Raw genomic sequence first — 23,018 nt, 5'->3', positions numbered from 1 at the left:
TGGCCATTATGGTCCTTCACTGCTGAACTCCAGCACCCAGTAGACTTCCCAGCATGTGACAGGTTCTTGATTGGACTTGCTCTGCACCGCCCCGCGTCCCGATTCCTGACTGACCAGCAGCCCTCTCTGTGCCCAAGATCATCTAAGGGTCGAGAGCACTGCACAGCTCCCTCCAGACAGGCGCAGAGGGGAGGGAAAGCATCTGATCTTGTCTGAAGAAAGACGATGACAACATGGACAGGTTATTTGTGCAAGGCTCTGGAGTGCCTGGAGCAGCTGGGCCAGGAACGATTCCCGACAGGTGATGAACACGTTGCCTTGAGTGACTGCCCCCTCCCCCCAGCTAGATCTTCAATTCACAGCGAGACTGACTTCAATCAGGCAATGGATTCTCAGCCAATCGCTTTTGAAAGGAGGAGACCTCGGAACAACCCACTATCAAACATCTGATTTCCACTTCAAGGAGGAACAGTATTCGGGGGAATGAAAAACATGGGGCAATTTCATCTTTTTCCAGCTGTAAGAACGCTTCTGTCTTTCTCAAGAGCTTTAGAACCAGCTCCTTGTTAGTCTGAACTCAGTGGTGTGTTCCTGTCACCTACCACAACCGTCCACCTGCAGCTGCGAAGCGAGTCCGGGCTGGGATCTCCCTTTGGGCCCTGCCTCTCCCTACTCTGTATCTGTTACTGCACCTGTAAAGTGGGGACAGTCACCTTCCCTATGCTTCGGGGTGAGCTCTTGTGATATGGTATCTGTATCAATTAGGTGATCCGTCTGCAAGTGGTGGGAGAGTACACAGCATCACACACACACACACACACACACACACACACACACACACGGCAGTAACATTACATGGGAGGAATTCAGCCCGAAGGCCTTGAATAACCAAAACTAATTCTTACATGGGAATAAATGTAAAGTGGGAGAAATAACTTCCCACAGCATGTAAATCAACAGCCATGTAGTAATGCTTTAAAAAATTATCTAGCATCATCTCTAATTATTTCAGCGAGATCTCTTTCTTCTGAAGCTAATAGCCTAGTGTACCATGGTGCCTGGCCTTCGTCACAGCTTTTTTTTTTTTTTTTTTTTTTTTAAAGATTTTATTTATTTATTTGACAGAGATAGAGACAGCCAGCGAGAGAGGGAACACAAGCAGGGGGAGTGGGAGAGGAAGAAGCAGGCTCACAGCAGAGGAGCCTGATGTGGGGCTCGATCCCAGATCGCCGGGATCACGCCCTGAGCCGAAGGCAGACGCTTAACCGCTGTGCCACCCAGGCGCCCCTTTGTCACAGCTTTTTGTTTCTAATTCTCATTCCAACCCATCCTTCAGCACTAGCAGCACCAACTAAATGAGCTAAAGATATAAAGATAAGCTATTTAAAAAGATGGTAAACTATAACCACAGTGAATGTTAAAATAACAGCACAGTGGCCCCCAACATCTCTCTGGCTGGAGCTGCTGGTATATACCACATGTACTTTGGAATTGGCTATTTATTTATCAGCTAAAGAGCACTGCCCCCGGGGGCCAGAGCATAACCACAGCTTATAATTCAATAAGCCCAGTATGAAAGCTGGGTTTTATGGTCTGAACTGTGTCCCCCTTAAAAGATCCTGAAACCCTAACCCCTATACCCGTGAATACAACCTTATTTTGAAATAGCATATTTGCAGATGATCAAGATCTGATAAAGTCACTAGGGTGGGCCCTAATCCCACAGGACTGGTTTTCTTATAAGAAGGGGAAATTTGGACACAGAGACACACACACATAGAAAGAAGACAATGACAATGTGAAGACACAGGTAGGAGACAGCTACCTACAAACCAAGGAACACCTGAGGCTACCAGAGCCTAGGAAAGAGTCTCCCTCACAGCCCTCAGGAGAAACCAACACTGCCGACACCTTGATCTTGGACTTCTGGCCTCATGAACGAAGAGAGAAGAAAGTTCTATTCAAGCACCCCAGTTTGTGGTGCTTTCCTACGGCAGCCCTAGCAAACTAATATGCTGGGCTACTTTGATTGCTCTGATTTGGGGGCATTCTCTTCCATAATGTAATATTTTATCAATTATTAAATATCATACTGCTTCTGACCTGCACAATAAGCAGTCGTAACCTAGGAATCTAGAAAATGATGGAGAAAGAAGAATTTGTGGAACTCTGGACTTCCTCCAGGCAAAGAGAGTGGGGCTCAAAGCAAAAGAATTTAGGGTTGATATGTAAATAATAATAGAACTAACAGCTAACATTTATTGGGTAGTTCCATGTGGGAGGCACTGAGTTAAGCCCTTCACATGCATTAAGTCATGTAATTTGCACAAGAGCCCTATGTAATAGATACAATGATCACCCCCATTTTTCAGATGAGGAGAATGGTCACAGAGAGGTTTAGTTACTGGCTTAAGGTGACATAGCTAGCAAGTGGGAATGTCACGCCTCAGACTCTGCCAGTCAGGCTCCAGAACACACCTCTTATGGCCAAAAAGACCTGAAGCCATCGGTTTTACAAGCTATGGTTAATTCCATGATCTGCCTCTCTGAGACAACCAGGTGGGTGGACATGTATTCCTTCAACACGTATCTACTGGTGGCCTAGCATGGCCAGGTATTATTCTGGGTGCCCGGGATCCCACGCTGAACTTGAAGCAGACGCTGCCTCCAGGGGACACATCGTCTCTTGGTTTCATTTTCATCCCACTGTATGGAGTCTTAGTTCTGCCCACCACAAAGCTGAGACCTACTAGGAGGATTTCTATAGTATGGTCGTGACAGTTAGTTTTATGTGTCGAATTGACGAGGCAATAGTAGCCAGATATTGAATCAAACGCTACTCTAGGAATTCCTGAAAAGGTATTTTGTAGACGTGGTTCACGTCTACCATCTTGATGGTAGATCAAGGAGATTCATCTTGACGACGTGGGTGCGCCTCATCCAATCAGATCCATTAGATCCGCCCATTCAAGATCCTTAGAGCAAAGACTGACGTTTCCAGAGAAGAAAAGCTCTGCCTGAAAAGTCCACCACCAGCCTGGCCGTCTGTCCACCAGGTCGTGAACTCGCTAGCCTCTACCACCACATGAGTACATTCCTTACAGGAATAAATTATACACACACACACACACACACGCATATACACAGACATGCACACGTGTGTGTAGGTGCATGTATCCTATTGGTTCTGTTTCTCTGAAGAACCCTGACTGAGACAATATTCGAAAGTCACAGGATTAAGGGTTAAAGGTCTGGATCTGAGTCCCAGATGCCGCACGTAGCAGCTCTGGGAACTTCAGAAATTTCTGGAAAGGTCTAAAATTCTCTTCAGAAATTCTCTTCAAGCTTTAAATTCGTCATCTATAAAGTGACAATAAAAATATTTTTTTTGAAAAGGCACACTTGCCTCACCCACTCCATAGAGTTGATGTGCGTATCCAAGGACACAGATGAAAACACGTTTTAAACACTGAAATGACACCCGGCTCTCAGTGATTAAATTCCAAGGGCATATTTCTGACAGATGCTAGGCAACTATTTCTTTTCATTCAGACTTCGCAACACTGGCCTCGAAGTGGGACAACAAGAAGAGGGTGCTCAGCCGGGATGAATAAAGACGGCGCTGGCCTGAGGTCACCGAGAGTCAGTTCAAGGAGGTAATCAATACAGCGCCGCTGGGGCTGTCCTTGCGGTGGCCTGGGGAGGACGGGGGCGGGGGGGGGGGACACAGGCCCTGCGAGCTCGCTGTCACCATGGAGACAGAGGAAGAAGCTGTGTCCCATCAGTCGGGCAATCTCACCAGGAGAGGGAAGGGGCAGCATGGCGGCTCCTCAGCCCCCCTGTCCCCCTGTGTTCCCGGCTGCTGTCCCAGGCTACACAGAGCCTGTGTCCGGCGTCCCGAAGCCCTGCTGGGCAGGCCACCGTATGATCTGAGAGGTGGGCAGGGAACGGCCTGACCGACCCCAGAGCAGGAAATGGGCCTCCAGGGACGCGTGTGTGCCCTCTGCCCATGAGGCATGCTGTCACCCGGGAGGAGTGCCACTAGCTGGGGCCTCCCTGGGCCTGAGCAGATGGAGAAAGGGCAGGAGAGGGGGGGCTGTGTGGACTTGGGGGGCAACCACGCGCGGTGTGAGCGCGGGAGCCAGCATCCTGGGCAGGCACGCAGGAGTGCGGGATGCAGGAGCGTGGACAAGGCCACCGCAAATCTGTCAAACAGCACCTCTCCTGGCTGTGTCAGGGGCTCGCTCCAGTTATCTCCCCGTCTACACTACCCGGAGGCCAAACTGCTGGATTTGCAGATCTCCTCCCGGTGCCTCTAGTGACTTGCCCTTTGCTCCAGGCCTGGGTTGCAGGAGCTCAGCAGTCAGCATCAGTGTCTTCCCGAAGCCTCCACCCTGCCCTTTTCTCTTCCCACATCCTTCATGAAGCCAGACGACACAGCTCCTGCAGGGCCACAGGGCCATGTAGCAGTTCCCTGGTCTTCCAGGACTCCAGCTTTTATCCAGGCCCACGGACTGTTTCTGAGAACAAAACGCTTTCTTCTCAGATTCAACAGGGCCAACCCATTCCTCTAATATTGTAATTATAATTTAAAAAATGTCCAGTGTGGGGGCGCCTGGGTGGCTCAGTCAGTTAGGCATCTGACTCTTGATTTCGGCTCAGGTCATGATCTCAGGGTCGTGAGATCAAGCCCCGTGTCAGCCTGTCTGCTGGGAGTGGAGCCTGCTTAAGATTCCCTCTTTTCCTCTACCTCTGCCCCTCCCCTCCCCCATATGCTCATGTGCATGTGCTCGCTCTCTTAAAAAAAAAAAAGTGTCCAGTGTGACTGGCGTGAGCTTGTTTGACACCCCACTGCCCACAGCCTGGGCTGTCCTCATTTTCTCAAAGCTCCTTACCATACATATTAATCATAAATATTGATCTCATACTCACCCCCTCTAGACTTGTCATACTTTTATATTTTCCAGACTGTTCTGTGTTAATATTTTCTTTGTCTTCCAGGATTACCTCCATTCCCCATATGCTCTTCCCCCTAGGTAGTCATAAAAATCAAAAGCCTTAATCAGTACGCACCATTAAATACGCCACATAGTTCAAGCACGTTCATGGCTATATGTCCAATGGGCACTGTCTATCCCATTGTCCCCATGACAGCATCCGCTCTAGAGCCCCACCTCCTAGAGGCAGGAAAGAGTCCCCATGCTGCACCCCTGCCCAGGCCACACTTGGGTTTCTGGAAGTATTCTTCAAATATAATCGATAAACATCTGAGCTCAAGCAAGAAGTTCCGTAGTATAAAGAAAAGATCAATGTTCGTGCAAGCAGCATGTTGGAAGGCAGGGAGGGCGGGAGGAAATCAGCCATCACGGACTATCAGGCAGAAAGGGGAGATGTCAGATGTTGTGCTTCTCCAAAATCACCTTGAGCATTTGATGATATCGAGTAAGTTTAGAGGCACGGGTAGCCTCGTTCCCAGCCGTCCCCAGACCAGGGCCTGGCACTATGCCAACAGGTCGGCCAAATCCAGCTGGTGTGGTATGTACGGCCCTAGAATTGAAAATGGTTTTTACATTTTTACAGGGTTGTAGAGAAAGTGGCGGTGGGGAGAGATGAAGTGGCAGAACCTGTCAAAAGCTCTGTGGCCCACAAAGGATCTAGCCCTTTCCAGAAAAAGCTTGCTCTGGAGTTTTCCAAACTTGTCTGATCATCTTATGGAGTGGAGTATGTATTGTCACACATACAGATCCCCAACTGTGGCAAGCCCATCATAGCATTGTTTTTATTTTTTTTTTTTTTGTTTTTATTTTTAAAATATTTTGTTTGTTTGTTTAGAGAAAGCAGGCATGCAAGCAGCAGGGGGTGGGAGGCAGAGAGAGAGGAAGAGAGAGAATCTCCAGCAGACTCTGAGCTGAATGGGGAGCCCTATGCGGGGCTCCATCTCACGACTCTGAGATCATGACCTGAGCCGAAATCAAGAGTCTGACGCTTAACCGACTGAGCCACCCAGGCGTCCCATAGCATTGTTTTTAACCACTAGAAGTCAGAGCTGGCCTACGCCCATGAGCAAATGGACACCTCCCTTAGAATAAATGAAGTGGCCATGAGTACTAAAACAGGAAAATCTCAGATGTAAAAAGCATGTTGCAGACAGAGAAATGGAATATGATACTACTTATATGAAACTTTAAGCGTCGTATCATTCATGGAACTTACATAAGTAGTAAAAATATAAAGACATACATGGGAAGGGTAAAGATCAAATCCAGGTCAATAGCTGCCTCTACAAAGGGAAAGGAACGGTCGGCCAGGGCTTCGATTTTATCTAGAATGACAAGTAGACAAATAGATGATAGATTGCTATAAACAGAGATCCTTATTCCAATATCATTGCCTAGATTTTTCTGTGCACAGAAATAGCTTATTATAGTGATTTTTTAAAAATTACTGCTGATCTTCCTAATAGGTATTCCAGGAAGCCGATGTCTTTTAGGGTTAATATGTGCGTCGCCTGAAAGAAACTCCACATTTTCTCGTTCCTTTTTCAATGATGAATTTATTGAGTGACGAAGATTTTAAAAATCAACTGGCTTTTTCTGATTTTAGGAAGAAAAGTCAGCAGGGTCCCTACTTCATTAAGGAGGCTCCTCCACCTCTTCTCCCAGAAATCCTTTTACCCCTTTGACTTTCTGGCTAAAAAAGGGAACATCCCATCTTTCTGGAAACCGCAGGAAATGCTGTCAATATCTTCATTAAAAGACTGTGGACAGGGGGAGACCAATTCAGGGGAGAGCCAGGAGTGATGGCCAGTGGGGTGGTGATGAGTGGGGGGGGCAGTTAAGAGAGAGAGAGCTCTGCCCTTTGCTGGCTTACGGCCAGGCTCGCTGGGAGAGAAAAGAACGCAAGCTGAGGCAGCAAGAAGAAATCCTACAGATGACGCTTCCAGAGACTGAGCTGACAGAGAGAGGCAAGACCTGTGAATAAAACCTCGAGGCCAGAGGGAGGTCTCTGCTAATTGGAGTGTATAATTTAAGAGGTGAACACAGCCCAAAGCCCTCGAGGGACTGACTGCAGGTTTAATTAAAGATGATCTTCCATAACCTTGTCCTTCCTTTAGGAACGCTGGCCCGGAGAAATGCTGGGAAAAACAGGTATGCCTTGTTACATGAATCTCTCTTTCTGTGAACCTCGGATACGGAAGGCCATTTCCCCATCTATAATTTGGCCCACTGGGATGGCTGCTGGATTTAGGATTCTTCTCAACTGCCACCTCCATACCCCGGCCAAATATGGCCCAAGAGGGAGAAATAATATAAATACATTTCAATATTAAAAAGCAGAGAGTCTAATACGCAGACAGCAATGATCAAAACATGAGTTCTTTTCAGGTCCTCTAAGCATCTACAGAATTGGAGAGCGTGTCCCTCACAGGCCAGGGCTCCTGACTGACTTCGGATGACCCTCCTCGGACGACCTCAGTGCCTTCAAATGTGCCATCAACTCCACTGAACTTCCTCCGGCTTGCACGCTTGTGGGCTAGCAGAATCAGATGAGCCACGGGACCCAAGCAAGAAGGAAAAGGGAGGAGGAAGACGAAGAGCCTTAAGGGTGGCGATCGTTATTTTTCAAACTGAAAATGAGCAAGAGAAGTATTCTGAGTAACTACGTACGTGCAGTGTCTTCCTAATTATAGAACAGTAATAAGGCGTTTCTTATATAACAGGCTTATATACGTGTAAAATCTAATCCTGTTATTTTCCTAATTCATAGATAAAGAAAGCAAGGGGCGGGCACCAAAAATCACGTAGAGAGTAGGCAGCGTGCAGGACGATTCCAAGCCCAACGCTGCTGAGTGAGGGAGTGACAGGCACCACATCTTTGCAGCCACTCAAGCTTCCAATCTGACGAACATCCTCCCTTGTTTCTACAGGCGCTTGCCCAGTGCTGGACCTTCTCGCATTCATCGCTCCTTTGCTCCTTTCTACGCCCGGGCAGAATCACTTGTCCTAGGACACCAGGCTGGGTTGTGATGGGTGCAAATGTTCTTCTCACTCTATCAATCTCCAGGGCCCACCTGATGCCCACAGGAAAATCACAATAAAGACCATATCCTTCCCCACCTACTCCCTGGCCATTTTCTGTCTCACAGCCCCAGGGGTATTTTCCTGAACTAGGCCTTTCTCTGCGATATTTGCATTGTGCAAAGTGTCTTGTGAACGAAATATTCAGATCAATAAACCAGAATCACAGACTGCTTAATCTAGCCCCAGGGCCTACCTCAGTTTATGCTTCGTTTTGTTATGTTTTATTTTCAATACAGAGGGATGCCCAAACTTTGTCTGGGGAGGCCTAAATCACAAGATGGGAGCCAAAAGACACGATGGCCCCTACTTCCCTAGCCCAGGTCAGTGTCTCACTTGGAATCTTAGTGAGAGCTTCAGCTTCGACAGGGTTTCTCTGCACAACGAGCACGTCATGGTGGGAGCCGGACAGGCAGGGCCTGCAGAGGCTGGATGCAAGCTGGAGGAGTTACCCAAGATGAACAGCAGAAGAGCCATCTTGCCCCTGCTCTAGCCACCACCGCTTTTCTGGAGAAAAAAATAAACCTCTCCGCCTCTCCCCAATTCTTCACCGTGTCTTTAGGGATATAGTTTCACCCTCTGCAGTCTCAGGGTCTGCCCTAACCCTTCCTGCTGGAACTGGATGCTAGTTTTGTCCTGTTTTCTCACATTACCCACAGGTGCCCTTTGGGGATCAGGAAATTGGGTTCCAACTGACCTTCGGCCTCTTCTCTCAGAGGAAAAATGCCTCTGGCTAAACCTTTCCTGCCAGGCCTGTTGGAAACTTCCAGACTCTCCGTGCAGTCACCCAGGCCCAGGTACACAGTCCAGGCCGTGCGAACCACACTCAGCCAGCCATGGACACAGGTGTGAGGCTCACAGAGGCCGTGGGTGAGGCACCTTCCACAAACGTGTCTTATTCAAACTTTGTTTCCTCACTAAAAGTGAATATGGTCTCCTTTTCAGAAAATACTCAAATGTGGGGTACCGGGATGGCTTAGTCAGTTAAGCATCTGACTCTTGGTTTTGGCTCAGGTCATGATCCGAACTGAGCCCCTCGTCCAACTATGCGCTCAGCTTAGAGTCTGCTTAAGACTTTCCCTCTGTTCCTCCCCACCGCTCGCTCTCTCTCAAATAAATAAATAAATAAATAAATAAATAACTTTTAAAAAAGAAAGAAAATACTCAGACACTACCGAAATGTAATCCATAGTGAGGGGTCTCCCCAACATCTGACCCTATATTCTTACCCCAAGATAATGATTGATGACAAAGTATTATTCTATTTTTTAAATGTATATAATCATATGTATATACCGTTTTTAAAAAGTGGGATTACATTAAATCCTCCCCTGTAATTTCCTTTTCTGCCTTGGTAACCAAAACCATGTTGGTGTATTTTTCTTCGAAAACCTATATAATGTGTATCGAAAGGCATGAGTTGGTTTCCATTTTTCTCTATTACAAAAACACTAATAAAGAAACTTCATATATTTGTACAAATATATAAACATATGTATATTTGTACAAATATATATACATAAGTATATTTGTACAAATACTAGGTACATTTTTAAAAGTATAACTATTGAATCAAAAAATATTAGCATTTTATATTTTAATGACTATTTCTAATTTGCCCTCCTAAAGTGTGGTATCAGTTTATATGCCTACCTTGCTCAGTCTTTGGGCAAAGAGTTCGGCCTTCTCTCAGCTTGGCTTCTACGTGTAAATGGGCCATTAAGCTGCTCACATCACAGGGTTGCTGTAGGAGGTAACTGAAATTCGAATGACATTCAAAAGAACATTGGTGGGGTCCCCATTCCCCAACTTTAGCCCTCACAACCTCACATGCCCAGACCTTCCCCCAGTAAGGAACTGGACGAAAGCAAACGTGATCACTGTTTAAGGCTCCATCCAGGGGTATGTGCGGGTTAACCCGAAGGAGAATGGGTGTCTGATCGTGGGGCCTCCAGCACTGGTGTGGTGGGGGGATTGCAGGATTCGAGAGGAAGGAGGACGGGACGAGAGGCCTCCCGTGGCTGCTGAAAGCTCACCTTCTGGTGCCTGCTGCCTCCACCAACTCTACTAACCTAAGCTTGTTCCCTAGAAGATTCTTTCTTTTGAAATCCAGGGCACATAGCTCAGCCTCCGGGCCACCATTTAGGGAGAGGACGGAGGGAGCCAGGGCATTCTTTGAAAAACCTGATATGCAGTATAGTGGGCAAGTTTCATCCACCTTCTTGAGGAAACAATCCGCTCTGACAACTACAGGTAATTTAAAAGCTTTTATGGAGCCTTGGGTGGAACCCAATGAAACTTCCAATCTCGGGCAGTTCAACACAGGTATCTGAAAAGTCAGTCCTAAAGCATCCTTCCCTCATCCACCGCAGACGTTAACGTTGACTTTCCCAATGACCGATGAAAGACCCTCAAGGCCTTTTCGCTATAACTGACAACACAAAAATTATGAGCCCCTTAGTAATGAAATCAGTATCTGAGGGAGACACTGGATTGATTCTTGGTTAGGGTTTTAAAGCCCCTTCATTTCCGCTTGGTTCTCTCTGGACAGTCGTCACCAAGCGACTGTTAAGTTTGATGTTTATTGTCGGCAACAGAATGGGAATTCCAGTTCTTTCGGGGCTCTGCAGGCTCTGGAGCTCGTTAGAAATATCGCTTTGTCTGGTCCGCAATATGGATGGATGAGTCATTCTGAACCTCAGGGGATGGAAAGGTGAGCAAGCACTCAGGCTGGGGCCATTTCTGCTGCTAACGTGACGTGTGCCAACTGATGTGTGCAGAGGCATTAAGAAGGATCTTTAGCATTTCCGCCATACAAAGATCATAAATCATGGACCAGTGCTTTGGATTCAATGAGACTCATGATAAGACACGAGCAAAACAAACAGTTAAGAGCTTCCTTCCTCCTAGAAGGTATAAAATACTTTATGGGATGTAAATTCCCAGCCCCAATATAACACAATAGCTTTCTGTCTTTGCACACTTATGAAACAACAGAAGAATGCTCAAAAGAAGAGGTTTGTCAAGGAAGAAGACATTGCTCTTACCTTCTTTTCCTTTTCTCCCGCCTGTTGCCCTGCCCTCTACGCCAGCATTCACGTGCTCGTCTCAACATGTTTGTTCGATAACCTAAACAAGATGGCAGCAGGGAGTGGGAGCAGGGGTATGGTGAGGAAAGATCTTCCTGCAGGTGCCCTTGCACACCAGCGTGCTGGTTAGGCAGTGGTGTTGGCAGTTGAAGCGGACCGCGGAGCTGGGCGTGTGGGAGGTGCATCTGCTCCGGAGGCTTGAGATCATGGGAACCGCTGGGCAGAACCCAGCACGGAAGGCGGAAGAGGAAAGACACCTGGAATCTATCTCCTAAACAAGCCAGTGTGTGCACGCGAGGGGGCGCGGGACCAGCCCCCTCCCAGGCTTCTCTGCCAGGCAGGCCGTCACTTGCTCCTGGGGCAGCGTGTCTGGGAGAACCTATCATCCATGGAAGGAATTCGGCAAAGTGGAACATCTGAGTGTGAGGTGGGAAGGAAGGAGTTCGGGCAATGCATTCAGGGAGGTCTGAGGCCCAGGAGGGGAGCTATGCTGAGACTCCTGGCAACCCTGGCTTCCTGCATGGCCGTGGCCTCCAAAGTTCCAGGCCCTGGCTCTTCACCAGTTCTCGGTATGGACATTTTGAGAGCCCAGTTGATAGCACAGACCCTCTCTTCCCCAAATTGTTTGAGCCTCTCTGCCGATTTCTGTGTCCTTCTCCTTTCTGGCACTCTCTCTGGCACACGCTCTCTCTCTGCTGCTCTGGGTGTGGTTCCGTCTCAGTCTGTTCTCCTCTCTCTCTCTCTCTCCTGCAAAGTTTCAGAGGTTTCGAGGACCCCAAAGCCTACAGGAGCTGTAGCCGTAGAAACACTTAGCTTAAAGATATTGGCAGTGAGTTCTCAGCACACCTGTTTGCAACAGAAGGGCCTCAGAGGGGAGGGGGGTGGGGGAATGGGATAGACCAGTGATGGGTAGTAAGGAGGGCACGTATTGCATGGTGCACTGGGTGTTATACGCAACTAATGAATCATCGAACTTTACATCAAAAAATAAAATAAAATAAAATAAAAAAACCCTATGCCGTTTTGTTTTGTTTCCAAACTGGGAGGTTTGTTCAACTTCTCACTCACCACTAATTTTAGAAAGAGGGAGGTCTCTAGGGCTTTGGGGTATTCTGTTCCGGTGATGCAAGCCTACACTATAGATCGTACATTTTGCCTCCCCCATTGGAATTATAGCTAAAAAGGGTAAGGCTCTGTGCTAAGTGCTTTAAAAATACTTCTTAAAGATAAATTTTCTTATTTATTTCTTTATCCGTGAGCGATCAGAAAGGGGGTTTTGTCAGTAATGTCCCCTTTCATGAATATAATCGGCAGCAAGGGAGCATTTTCCTGCTACTAACAATAGAAAAACCAGATAGCAAACCACTTAGGCTCAAGCAACTTGTGACCCAGAAGCCTGTGTTGGGTTACACTTTCTATGAATCATCCTGCGAACTGACAGGAACCAACCTGGTAGGACCAGATATTCCATGAACTCATCTCCTATTTTTGGTTTCAGAAGCGACTGGGTGGACTGAGGTACACAAAGAAATGATGAGCACAAACCTGCCGTTGGAGCTGAATTTGGGAACTTCAGAACAACAAGCAATAATGTGCTATTTGTATTTTCCCGGCCCTGCCCGCTCTTTGTGCTAGAGGGAGAAACGTACTTCTCTCTTCCGATACTGGCATTAATTAAAGCATGCAGAAACATGAGAGACCTGTGTAGAATTGTCTCCTAACAACGATCACACTGAATTAAAAATATGCATATAAACGAGATCAAGTCTATATAGCCGTGACATTAAAAGTGCACTTTTCTTTACCCTCATAGGCTTGCTAGGACTATCTACCTCTAGAATCCACCAGAACAAGGTCAGCCCCAAGAAGGCCATCCAGCAGAGTCACATGACACCCTCCTTGAAAATCCTGAAGATGACGGAAAACTGTGCCAGAGATAAATCTGGTCTTATTTCTCCAATGGATCCAATGAAAACACTAGAAAACCAGATTTCCAGGATCTAACTTGTAGTTGCTTTAATATCAGTGTGTCATTGAAATGCCTTATCTGCCATGTTGTAGTGAGAACAGCCATGAAGCCAAGGGAAGTGGGGAGCTATCCAGTCTTATAAAAAAATTCATCCCCAGCCAAGATACACTGTGATGGCGTAAGGACACTAAGAAAGTGAAACATTTCCAGCACTTGTGTCCGAATAGGGCTGGGAGGAAACTCCATGAAGTCTGGATAGGTCTCACTCACAGAGGACTATGAGAAGCCACCCAATTTTTCACAGGCAAATTGCAAACACACAGTAAGGGATATCTTGAACCCCAAAGGAAATGGCACCAATTCTTAGTAAAAACTCTGTAGGCTCAAAGTAAATTCAAGAAGAGGAAAACAATGGGGGAGACTACTGGTATTCCTGTCTGTGTCCAGTTTGAAACTGGCTTTTCACAAAGTTCCAGATTCTGAATACATTGAATTCTTTTGGTTTTTTAGACTGCAGACCAGGGGTCCCCTCACCCCAAGGTACTTCCCACCAGCCCTTCTTAGGCCGTTTGTGCCATGAGAGGACCCTGAGTCTAATGACCAAAGACAGGGGAAAAGGAGGAGACAGTGGGGTTGGGAAGAGGGGAGACAGCACCTCCAAAGTGGCTGATGTCAGAGAAGTTTCCTGAGAAGTGGAGGGAATCCCCAGGATCTTTGACTCAAGCAAAAATGACGTAAGGATAGAGAAGTGTCCATCAGCTGTGGGGCCTGCCTTTCCTCAAGCTGTTAGTCACATGAAAGGCTGGCTCAGGGCCCAGGAGTCTTGCTGAGCAATACTTTAAGATTAGCAGAAAGTGGCCAATCCCAGCAGGCTGGGCGGGAGCGGGGCCCACCACAGAACTAAGCCACAGAGCGCATTTCTGGACCCCACTGGCAGCCTCGCCTGCGCCATGAAACGGGAAGGGGACATCTCCCAGATGCTATCCCACCTGCTTCTCCAAGTGGTGGGCCAGGTGCCTGGGCCAGACTGGCTGCTCTCGTTGGTGGCCCCTTCGGTCAGTGTCCCTTGGGGACATGGTAGTCATGGCTCCAAAACAGCTCATGCTCCCAACCGCTGTGTCTTCTTGGAAAGAGCCGATGTAATCGCGTACTCGTCTATTGTTGATGGCTGATTCTGCCCAGCACACCATCTTTTATGGGGATTTTAGGGAGTAAATGAAAATCAGGTATCTCTGTGTTACAGACATTGAGAAACACCTTTCTCGAGCTGTTCTTCCTCCCAATTTTGCCTCCTCTGAAAACTGATGGGAGTTACTCCCTGCTGAGCCTTCAAGGTCAAGTCCAGGAGCTTTTTGTCAGGGGAGAAAGCAAGAAGAGCCTGGAACTGGGGGAGGGGCGGCAGCAGCACAAAGCCTGGGAGCCCCTGTTCTCAGGAGTGAGGGAGAACCCATAGGGAGCTGAGGACCCGCTCCAACCACAGAGCCTCCCACACCCCACCTCTCAGCTCAGGGGCTCGGCTCGCTTTCCATGCAGCTGCTGGCTTTCACTCCTGTGGGGAGAACTGAGAACAACCCCCTCTAAGGGGCAAGAAAGCCTCGTGGTCAAGGGGCTTAGAGTCAGATAGCCGCACTGGGTTTGAATGGCAGCCCTGGGACCACGTGACCTCCAGGAAACTGCTCAACGTGTCTGAGCTTACTTTCTCTTCTCTAAAGTAAGGGTGATGCAATCTACCCCTTAAGATTAATGGCAGGATTAAACGAGATAAGGCAGGTAAGCATTCAGCACAGTGATCAACAAATGGGGCCTATTATGATGATTGTTATAAATGGATCAAGTTTAAACTTCGATTTCTCAAGGCTCAAGTGGAGCACTGAACTAGCAGTTGGGTCCTTTGGAGTCATTCCCCTAGTGCTGGGCTGTTAACTCCTCTCCAGCAGAAGAGAAGACGAGAAGTAGTCGATGTGTTAACACCACAGCTGCCACCTGCTGTAACAGCAGCCACGGGGGGTGGGGGGTGCTGAGGTCAATGAGGTCAGACTTGTGTGCCAGACTCTGCGAGAATGATCCAGTGGCCCAGCGGTGCTCAGTCTGGGAGCTTGAAAAAAATGCCTAAGGTCTGCTCCTGCAAATCTGTGTTTAAAGCTTCCCAGCTAATACAAACACACATCCAGGCCTAAGAACCACTATCCCCGCCAGAAAGGGAACAGTTGAGTTCTCTTGAAGAATCTTTTATCATATTGTTCAGTTGGCAAACATGTATTGATCCCTTTGACGGGCCAGCCTCAGGACTAGGTGCTTGATTTATAAGACTCAGTCTCAATCTCAAGGATCCTAGAGTCTAAATGAAGAGACAAATAGGTTCATAGGCAGTTTATTACTGTCGGGTACATGCTGTGATGGGGTAAATACTAGAAGCTCCGGACGTACTTAGGAAGGGTTGTAGACCAGCTTTCCAGAGACAGCCTGTGCATGATGAGGGCATTCCAGGCCCAGGCAACAGTTTTTGCAAAGCCTCAGGGGAGAAAACACCAATGTTCCAGAAGCCCTAGTTATTCAGTCGGACTGATGTCAATGGAAGGCCAAAAGATGAGGTGGGAAAGGCAGGGACTAAATCCTTGTAAGGAATGCAGAGGAGTTTGGGTTTTAAGTAGGGGGTGGAGTGATCCCAGCTCTCTTTCAGAAAGATTATTCTGGATACTGGGTGGAGAACGGATCAGAGGTAGGCAAGACTGGACGTGGGGAAGCCAATCCCAAGACAGCTGCAGATATCAAGGCAAGATTTAACAAGGGATAGGTATGAGAGGCATTAGCAGAGGAGGAAGAGCCTGGTGTTTGAGGGCAGAGATGTGGAGTCAAGGAGGAGGTCCCGCTCAGGGGGAGTCAGGTGATGCCAGGCCCTTGGCGAGGGAAGGAAGAGAGCGTGTTATGTGGTAGGATCAAAGGGCCTCTTGCTTCATCACCCCATAACCTGGGCTGATCAGGCCTAACGGAAATCCTGCAAATTCAGTATTTGTGTGTGTTTATAGGGTGCATGGCAGTCTCACATAACTGGAATATCTGATTAATTTGAAATTTTGTCGAGAATCTATCAGATGGGTAAAAGGGAGTTTTAATTAAATGCAAAGCACAAGGCCCAAGAGAGGGTTGGACTAGAAGCCAGGCGGGACCAAATACACAGAGCTCATTCTCAGTTTCCTTTCCAACACAGGAATGTGTCCCAGCAACTCTGCTCTCCTCAGGAGAGAACGAGGATCAAATGCCTGAAAATACCTGGGAATGAAAAGCTAGATATAGGGGCTCGGTCCCCCTGTCTGCGGAGCATCTCCCAAAGTAAAGTTATCCTTTGAACATGTCTTGCAATGCAAAGGTGTAAGCAGAGTTGTAACCAGCTCCATTTATTTGAGTAAATAGCTTGTAAATAAATCATTGGTAAACATTACAAAATTAAATACATTTTCAAAAGCTTGCCAGTATACATAAAATTCACAAACATAGTTCTTTTAAAAAATAAAATATGTTCAGAGCACCCTTGATATAAAACGACTGACCCCTGTCCCCTGACAGGGCCATTTAGAGACGCCTTACAGAGGGTGGGGTTTCCGTGGGAGGCGGTGGAGGCCACCTTGGGGGAAAGGAAGAGCTTCAACTCTGACCTTTGACCCAGCCCACATCTGACTGAATTTTGATCCTTCTCCAAGGAGCTGATAGATCACCGGGAGGCACGGGGCAGGCGCCCCACATCTAGCTCCAAGCAAGGAGACCGGGGTGCGTACTTGGGGCCAGGAGCCAGAATCCTCAGCACATGCCATTGAGAGGGGCCAGAAATGCAATCCCATCACCCTTCCAAAGCAGCCAGTGCTCCTGTAGCAACTTTCCTGACAGCAGGTGAGGCTTTCTCACCTCTACCGTGTCCAACCCTCAGTTCACCCGCTCGGGTCTGACGCTGCCCAGGCCCGGGGGGACCAGATCTACTTCTAAGGAGGAAGATACATGATTTGCTAACTTCCTGATGACCTGCTTTCATGGAAAGAGAAGAAGACACAGTATTTGGTTGAAAGCAGAGAGTTAATTGCTACACAGTGCTTCCTTTCTCCGCTGCAAAACACCACTCGGCATGGGCATGTCTCGACTTCTGAATAGTTCTTCAAATGAAGGGTTCATAAAACTTTAAAATACCATGAACGAGGCAAGAAGTACATGACCTGGCAAAGCATCCCAATTAATGAAATAATATCAAGTCCATGAATTAAGCCCTTGACCAACTCAACTTTCTGTGGCGTAGCTCGTTAAGAAAACGGATACACTGAATTTTTTCACTTTGGTGCATAAAGTGAACGCTGTAGGTCAGCAGCAGTCACATGAAGAATATCTAGTGGCCTCTTGAAAATCCATGTGCTGTGACCTCCAGTTCAAGGACAACCACAAGTTTCTTCCATCGATGTGAAATAAAACTCACGTCTACATTTTAACTTAGTCGTGTGTAGATATATACAAGTACGAGAAATTTGACATCTGAGACAATTGTACAACTCAAGAAAAAGTATCACCAAACTAGTTGTAAGAAAACCATCATCCCTGTATAGTTCGGTCCTAAACCTGCGATTTCTCAAAGAAAATGCTGGCTGGATCAGCCCATTCCTGCGTGTCTGCCTGGTTTGATAACCCCTGGTTGGGCTGAAACCAGAGTCGTGATGTTCTTGCTATTAAAATATTACACTAACAAAACCTTTCAAAACAAAAAAGGAACACTCTCAAATAAATGTCTAATAGACACCCCCCCCCAAAAAAAGTTTCTCCTAAGGGCAACTATGCTTTAATAAATGTCTTCATGAAGCCCAAATCCCAGGACCCTTCTTCGTCTCTGGGAGCGTTCCACCCTGTGCCAGAATTATACGGTCTTCTTCTGCGGAGGGCTCAGTTTCCTCATGCCTCTTATCCGAGAGAGCAGCTCCTGGATAAATTCCTAGAAGAGATCAGAAGAAGTTAATATGACCGGCTCACTCTAGTAAACTTGGGGATTAAAATCTGCTTGAAGTCGTTAAGGTCAATTGCAGTTAACTTGAGTTGATGAGTTTGGCTGGAGGTGTCAACCCCAGCGGCTTCAACAGAGGACATTTGTAAACAAGTGAAGCGTGCTTAAACCTCACATCACAATCAATAGGTCTCACGGCTGCTGTCTTTGGGGGAGAAACACAGGCTGCCTTCACTCACTGCCATTATCTACATGGCCTCTGAAGGCACATGTCGTTTAGATCAGCCTTCTCAACCTTTAAGAAACCTTTAATATGAGCATCCAAGTCACCCAGGGATCGTGTAGATTCTGATTTAACAGGCCCAGGTTGGGGCCAGAAATTCTGCATTTCTAACTGGCCACGAGGTGATGCCCATGTTAGTCTCTGGACCACGCCTGGAACAGCAAGACTTGACCAGTGGTTCTCAACTGTAAGTCCTCATCAAAATCACCAGGGGAACTTACGAAACCACAGCGTGCTGGGCCCAGGAATTTCTGATTCAGCAGTTCTGGGGTGGGGCCCGAGAATGTGCGCCTCTGACGTTCCCAGGTGACACGTGCTGCTGGCTCCAGGATCATTCTGAGAGCCACTGATCTAGATCTCAAAAGAGTCTTTTGACCTTTTTTGACTGCAAATCAGTTTTTTAAAAAGCCAAACACATTTTACATTTACAATTCTATATATTCAAACGCATATCCGAAATAAAAATCGAAAGGATGAATACTTAACATATAGACTCACCCTCTATTTTCTATTCTAATTTCATTTAAAAGGTAATGCAGAGGGGCACCTGGGTGGCTCAGTCATTAAGTGTCTATCTTCGTCTCGGGTCGTGATCCCAGGGTCTTGGGATCGAGCCCTGCATTGGGCTCCCTGCTCGTCGGGAAGCCTACTTCTCCCTCTCTCACTCCCCCTGCTTGTGTTCCCTCTCTCGCTGTTTCCCTCTCTGTCAAATAAATAAATAAAATCTTTAAAAATAAATAAATAAAGGGTAATGCAGAGGGAGATCCACTAAAATGATTCCATGTCCTAGTCATAGATGAACACCCAACGACTAAAGAACAATCTAGAATAGTCCCCATGTTATATCATCAGGAATCTTTTATTGTTGCCTTCTGTTTTAAATTATTTGGCTACCAAAACAGTCACATTTATTAGATAATAACTACTTTTTCCTCTTTTATATTTGTCACAAAGTGGACAGCCAGACTTTCTGATCAGCAAGTGGCAGTTGGTGGGTATATGAGGAATTTACTGAGAACAACAACACTAAGAAATCTTCCTCTCCATTTGGCCTTCTGAGAAACCACTCTCAGTCTCCCCTGCCAATCACAGCGCTTGGTCACAAGCTCCCAGGCCAAGTGATCCCCACAACTACTCTCCAGCTCTAAAACACAATAAGCTAAAACATCTAGTATTTTGTTAGCCACCCAAATTTTTTTGTAATGTTTTTGCTATCATAAAGTAATATGTACTTTTTCTAGACAACATAGAAAATACAAGCCAACAACAATTACCCCTCAGAATGAACCACTAATGTATTTTCTCCTATGAAAATGGTTTTTTACCTAATTAAGATCACACCGTATAAATATGTCCTTTTCTTCAACTTAGCCAGAAGTTTTCTCCCACAACATTAATAGCATTCCCCAAAATTAACTTCAATGGTTATACAATCCTTTATTATACGGACATTCTACAATCTGTTTAATTCCTCCATTATTGGATATGTGGTTGGTTCCGGACTTTTCAGAATCAAGAAATGATGCCACAATTAACATCTCTGTGCAAAAATCTGCAGTTTTTGATTATTCTCTTTGGAGAGCTTATCCAGAAAGGCATCAGAGCACAAAATCGTTTTCATCACCACCATTTCTGACCTTGGGCAGAATGGAACACATATGAAATAAAATGAGGCCCTGTTTTAACTTTCTGAACACTATTTAATCTAATTTAAAGAATTTTCTAGAATAAAATAATGCCAAATTTTCACCTATATTCCATTTTCATTTTGTAAAGTTAAATGCATTTCCTATTTTTCCTCTTTCTATGTGGTTTTGACAATATAATGTGAAACATACAGTTTCAGTTTCATTGTTTTTGGAACCTACTACTCAAATGACTCCTGTAGAAAGTTTCAGCATTTGAGTGTAGGTCTCTTTTTTTTTTTTAAGCAAAGGTCAGAATCACAAATCCTATCACTTATCTTGTTAATAACTAGTAATTCTTCTGCATTATCTCTATATTTTTCATAAAAATCATTATACAAAAATAAAGATTAAATATCCTAAGGAATAATATACCCTAAACTACAGACCTTTTTTCTTCAAGACCAAAGTAATTTGGTAATTTAAATAAAATTCAAATTATCTCAAAAAATCAATCATGATGTACATTAATCTCAGTGATTAAAAAGTTCAATAAATAACGTATTTATAATAAATTAACATCAATGAAACTCTTAAAATGTTATATTAACTAGTTTATGTCTATAAGTTAATATACTGTATTACACATATTTTAAAGTGTTCATTAAATTTGCATAATGAGGTACTCCGCTAAGTTACAAAAAATGGAAAGACCAATACTTATTCCCCATATAGAAGCTTGCACAGAAGGATTTTAATGATTACAGATGATTCTCAGAGAAGATTCAAGAATCTCCAATCAAAATTACTTTGATGGCTTTTGTTCCTATTACTCAAAAATTCTCTACGCAAATAACAATATAGCTCATTTACTTCCAAAACAGATCACTGAGACTTGGGTTGCGGATACTAATTGAGTCAGAGAAAGGCTGCCCCTTTGAGGCAATGACATCTAATGTGAGACCTGCATTAACAAAGAGAGGCCAGCTCAGAGAAAGTCTGGGGGTCTGGGTCACAGCACATGTGCAAAGGCCCTGCAGAGAAACAAGCAAGGAAATGGGTGTTCCTGGCACAGAAAGGCCAAGACAAGTGGGGCAGAAGCCATGCTGAGGGTGCTAGGGTCAGCTTGCCAGGGCCTGGCTGGATGCGGGAAGGCGCTGAGACAATATTCTTGATGCAATGGAAAGCCACTGGAGGCTTTCAAGGAGGGAAGCAACACTGTCTGATTTCGGCTTTTCAAAGCCCCCTTTGACTGCCGTGTGAAGAACGGGTTGTAGAAAGACAAGAATGGTGGTGGTGATGGGTAGTAAGGAGGGCACGTATTGCATGGTGCACTGGGTGTTATACGCAACTAATGAATCATGGAACTTTACATCAAAAACCAGGGATGTAATGTATGGTGACTAACATAATATAATAAAAAATATTATTATAATAAAAAATAAATAAATAAATAAATAAATAAATAAATAAATAAATAAGAAAGACAAGAATGAAAGAGAGGCCAGTTCGAGGCCGTTGCAGGGATCTATGGTGACCGGCCTTGAAGGTGATGGAAATCAAAATGGAAATTAAGTAGGATCCATTTCAGGGGCAGAGCCACTAGACTGTGCTGCTAGACTGAATGGGGCCTCCAGTAAAACAGTGAGAGGGGACAGGGAAAAGGGGGATTAAGGTCACCATTATGCTGAGATGAGGAAAAACCAGAGGGGGAAACAAAACAGGTTTACAGACTGAGGAGATCTCAGGAAGACAGTTGAACATGACTTGGTGTCTTGGCTCATGGCATCACTAGCACCTAAATCAGCGGCTTTCAACTAAAAAACGAAACTCCTTCGGGGCGCCTGGGTGGTGCAGGTGTTGGGCGTCTGCCTTCGGCTCAGGGCGTGATCCCGGTGTTCTGGGATCGAGCCCCACATCAGGCTCCTCTGCTATGAGCCTGCTTCTTCCTCTCCCACTGCCCCTGCTTGTGTTCCCTCTCTCACTGGCTGTCTCTATCTCTGTCAAATAAATAAATAAAATCTTAAAAAAAAAAAAAACTCCTAAAAAACTACATGTGATCTGTACATAGTTTTAGCGACCTAGTCCACAGAGAGATGAGACTGAAACTAAAGTTTCTTGAGAAGATATAACTCTTACTATATGTGATACCCCTTGATATTTCACTTTGAAAAAAAATAAAGGTCAAGGCCAGCTCATGGGTTACCACCCACAGTCTGTAAATACAATGATGTAGACCAAGGCTAAGAGATACTGTAGCCCCAACCACAGACACAAGTAGTAGAAATATAAATATACAAATATAAATACATAGTCACAGTATATTTATATGCAATACATATTTCTATATTCTTTTTTTAAAATTTTTTGTTTATTTTTATTATTCCCATATAATGTATTATTTATTTCAGGGGTATAGGTCTGTGATTCATCAGTCTTACACAATACACAGCGCTCACCACAACACACACGTCCATCACCCAGCCACCCCATCCCTCCCACCCCCCTCCGCTCCAGCAACCCACAGTTTATATTCTATAATATAAATGACATAGTGTGACTACTTAACTGTAAATTAATTAAAATAAATACAATTTGAAATTCAGCTCCTTATTGACACTAGTCACATTTCAAATAGTCAGTAGCCACATGAGGCTAGTGGCCACCATAGTAGACACCGGGGCTACAGAATATTTCCATCATTTCAGAAAATTCTATTGGACAGCGCAGGTGGCAACGCTTTGAATCGCAGGGCTCGTTGAGATAAGCTTGGAGGAAAGTGTAAATAGAGAGGAGAAGAAGGCTGAAGACCACGGCCAGAGGCCCCCTAGCAAGCAAGGTCTGGGAGAAGCACTGGGGCCAGCAAAGGAGACTGAAAAGGAGAAACCAATGAGAAGGGGGGAAAAACCCAAGAGAGTGTGCTGGTAAGAAGTCAAGAAAAGAACACATTTCTAGAAAGAAGAGGTGCTCAATCAAGCCAAGTGCCAATGAGAGGTTAAGTA

The 23,018-nt window shown here is 45.7% G+C and overlaps 1 protein-coding gene across 1 annotated transcript in view; it reads right to left on the bottom strand.

Moving 5' to 3' along the window:
• Positions 1-16,511: 16,511 nt before the first annotated feature.
• PPP1R14C (protein phosphatase 1 regulatory inhibitor subunit 14C) overlaps positions 16,512-23,018 on the bottom strand; it is an 83,639-nt gene continuing 77,132 nt past the window's right edge. The window contains exon 4 of the mRNA XM_040627957.1: positions 16,512-18,099. Coding sequence (XP_040483891.1) covers positions 18,025-18,099 — 75 coding nt within the window. The 3' untranslated portion in view covers positions 16,512-18,024. The remainder of the gene's footprint in view (positions 18,100-23,018) is intronic.

Source organism: Ursus maritimus, unplaced genomic scaffold (assembly GCF_017311325.1).
Source record: "Ursus maritimus isolate PB19 unplaced genomic scaffold, ASM1731132v1 scaffold_13, whole genome shotgun sequence".
Taxonomy (NCBI): Eukaryota; Metazoa; Chordata; class Mammalia; order Carnivora; family Ursidae; genus Ursus; species Ursus maritimus.
The sequence above is the reverse complement of the archived record's forward strand: the minus strand, read 5'-3'. Positions and strand labels throughout refer to the sequence as shown.